The sequence below is a fragment of the Poecilia formosa genome, unplaced genomic scaffold, assembly GCF_000485575.1.
Source record: "Poecilia formosa unplaced genomic scaffold, Poecilia_formosa-5.1.2 Scaffold644, whole genome shotgun sequence".
In the NCBI taxonomy this organism is placed as follows: Eukaryota; Metazoa; Chordata; class Actinopteri; order Cyprinodontiformes; family Poeciliidae; genus Poecilia; species Poecilia formosa.
In genome coordinates, this window is record NW_006800583.1 from 181,972 (window position 1) to 184,744 (window position 2,773).

Sequence of the window (2,773 nt, forward strand, 5' to 3'; positions counted from 1 at the left end):
AAAGCTGGAAACAGGTGAATGAGGTTAGACAGGCGAGTTTGATGGTTTAAAGACGAAATCAAAGAATTAAAAAGTACTCACAGAGGAAGAAGCAGCAGAACAAAGCCAGACGAACGCTCATGGTGAAGCTCTGGCGTTCTGCTGGCTCTCTTCTGTTTCATCACTTCTATGACTGAAGATGCTCCTCCCTCCAACTCTTCCTGTTCCCTTCAGTTTCTCACCTGCAGCTTTACATCAACACATCTTCTCTCTCTGGAAAGGGCTCAGATGCTTAGAACATTTTTATTAAAAAGAAAATGATGAAAGGAACAGACTAACAATAGAATGGGTTTATTATAAAAACATAAATAAATTTACTAGTATTATCATCAGCAAATTTGGAAAAAAAAACACTACAGGCAACATCTGATCTCCCCTTCTGGACTTCTCTACAAACCCAGTCAAAGCGTCCTGCGAGGTGAAAGCATGACAGCAGCTGTGCTCCAAAAAACACGAGAAACATTAAAGATCCCAGATAAAGAGCAGCTTAAATAAACTTCCTTTATAGGTTGGCAGAGACATTCATCATCAGGAGGGAGTTCTGCTCATATTGTACTGGAAACACATTTAAAGCAAAGGGTTTGAATGTTAGAAATGGTTTCCCAGTAATAAAAGCTCTACAGCTCAAAGTGAAGAGATTAAAATCATTTATTATTCTGAAATTTGGCAAATATAAAAAGCTCTAATCATCCTACTTGCAGAGAAAAGGTTTACTTTGATTCAATGTCAGGCAACGGAAATGAAGTCTTGTTTTTATAGTATAAATAAATTTTAACAAGTTGCACAAGAGTCCAACAAAGGAAGTTCTTTAAAATATTCTTACATGTACAGAACTTCTGATATGAAAAACTTTTTCATATTCAGCTGATAATCACGCCACATGAAGTCCTCAGTTTGACAGTTATGACCATCCAGGCAGCAGAACAAAACAAGTGTTTGTGTCCAGATATGAGGCACATAGAGGTTCCTCCAGACAGAAAAGCAGCTTTGAAAAAACAAACATTTCTACTAAAAGCAGACGACAGAATGACATCAAGGACATCGACTCAACTGCAAACATCTGACAGAAAAACATTTGTCCATCACAACACACCGACAAAAACAAAAGCTTAAGAAAATCACAACTCAAAAAACATTTTTTTATATTTACATGTCAATTTCATAGAAACAGATTTAAACAAAAAGCACCGGCATTCTTTTGAAGAAACCTTTGATTGGACGGCAGCAGGCGTGTCGTTTTTATAAAGTCTGTTGCTCTATAGAGAAAAGATGTGTACTGTAATATCCCACATGTTTTTAGCAACCTATTGCATTGTAGAGTTTAAAGAATCATGGTTCAAAACTAAAATGGCCGAACTTTAAAGCTTTACTTTAACAGCTGTGAACATTTAAATCTGAACACTTTGTCCATCCCTGTGGACGTTACTGTGTTTGATTAAATGTGACTTTAGGTTAAATCTTAGTCCACAGACATCACAGCCAAACAGTTTGGCTCCGGTGTGAAGGGTCATGTGTTTGTTTAAATGTGCCTTCTGGTTAAACCTTTGCCCACAAACGTCACAACCAAAAGGTTTGTCACCTGTGTGGATTCTCAAGTGTCTTTTTAAAGCCGACTTCTGGTTGAATCGCCGTCCACACACATCGCAGTCAAATGATTTTACCTCACAGTGGATCTTCATGTGTTTCTTTAAAGCAGACTTTTGTATTAAACGTTGTCCACAGATGTCACAAGCGAATGGTTTCTCTCCTGTGTGGGTTAGCTTGTGCAAGTTTAAATGTGACTTTAGGTTGAATCTCTGATCACAAACACCACATCTATATGGTTTCTCCCCTGTATGGACTCTTACATGTTTGCTTAAATATGACTTCAGGTTGAATCTTTGTCCACAGAAATCACAACCAAACGGTTTTCCTCCAGAGTGGATTTTGGCATGTTTGTTTAAGTTGGATTTTTGGTTAAATCTTTGTCCACAAACATCACAACCAAACGGTTTCTCTCCTGTATGAATCCTCATGTGTATGTGTAAATATGACTTCAGGTTAAATCTTTGTCCGCAAACATCACAACCGAAGGGTTTTCCTCCCGTGTGGATTCTCATGTGCTTGTTTAAGTTAGAATTCTGGTTGAATCTTTGTCCACAAACATCACAGCCGAACGGTTTCTCTCCTGTGTGGATTCTCTTGTGTCTGCTTAGATGATTTTTCCAACTGAAACTTTTACCACAGTCGTCACAGGTGAATAATTTGACATCACTCTGGACTTTCCCTGGACTTAGTGTGTTAGCATTTTTCTTCCCTTTAGTACTTTTAGCTGCCCGGCGTGAAGACCTTCCTGTTGAATGATGGGTCCTGTGTCTCTGCAGAGAGCGCTCGTTAACAAACCGTTTACCGCACTCGGAGCAGCTCAATGAACTGACGGCGTTTCCTCCTGACTCTCTGCCCTCCTTCCAGTCAGTCTCACTGTCCTCAGTTCCAGATCCAGAGTCTGACATGCGCTGATGCTGGGAGTCAGGATGGCTCGCTTCATCACTTTCACCACCAACATCATCACTGTCATCACCACCATTATCACCAAATTCAGAGTCACTATCACCATCATCCTCCTCTTCATCCTCACTGACCTCTGTCTCTGAAGAGCTGGAAGTGTCTCCATCAGTGTGTAGGTCTGGGTTCCTGCTGGACTCTGCTGCTCCACCGTCCTCTTCTTCATCTTCTGCTTTCATCAGGTCAGCTG

General features: G+C 40.2%; 1 protein-coding gene across 1 annotated transcript; it reads right to left on the reverse strand.

The window, feature by feature from the left end:
- Positions 1-829: 829 nt before the first annotated feature.
- Positions 830-2,765, reverse strand: LOC103130524 (zinc finger protein OZF-like). The gene has a single exon (XM_007541942.2). The coding sequence runs from the start codon at positions 2,760-2,762 to the stop codon at positions 1,428-1,430; it is 1,335 nt and encodes a 444-aa protein (XP_007542004.1). The 5' UTR covers positions 2,763-2,765; the 3' UTR covers positions 830-1,427.
- Between the last annotated feature and the right edge of the window lie 8 nt (positions 2,766-2,773).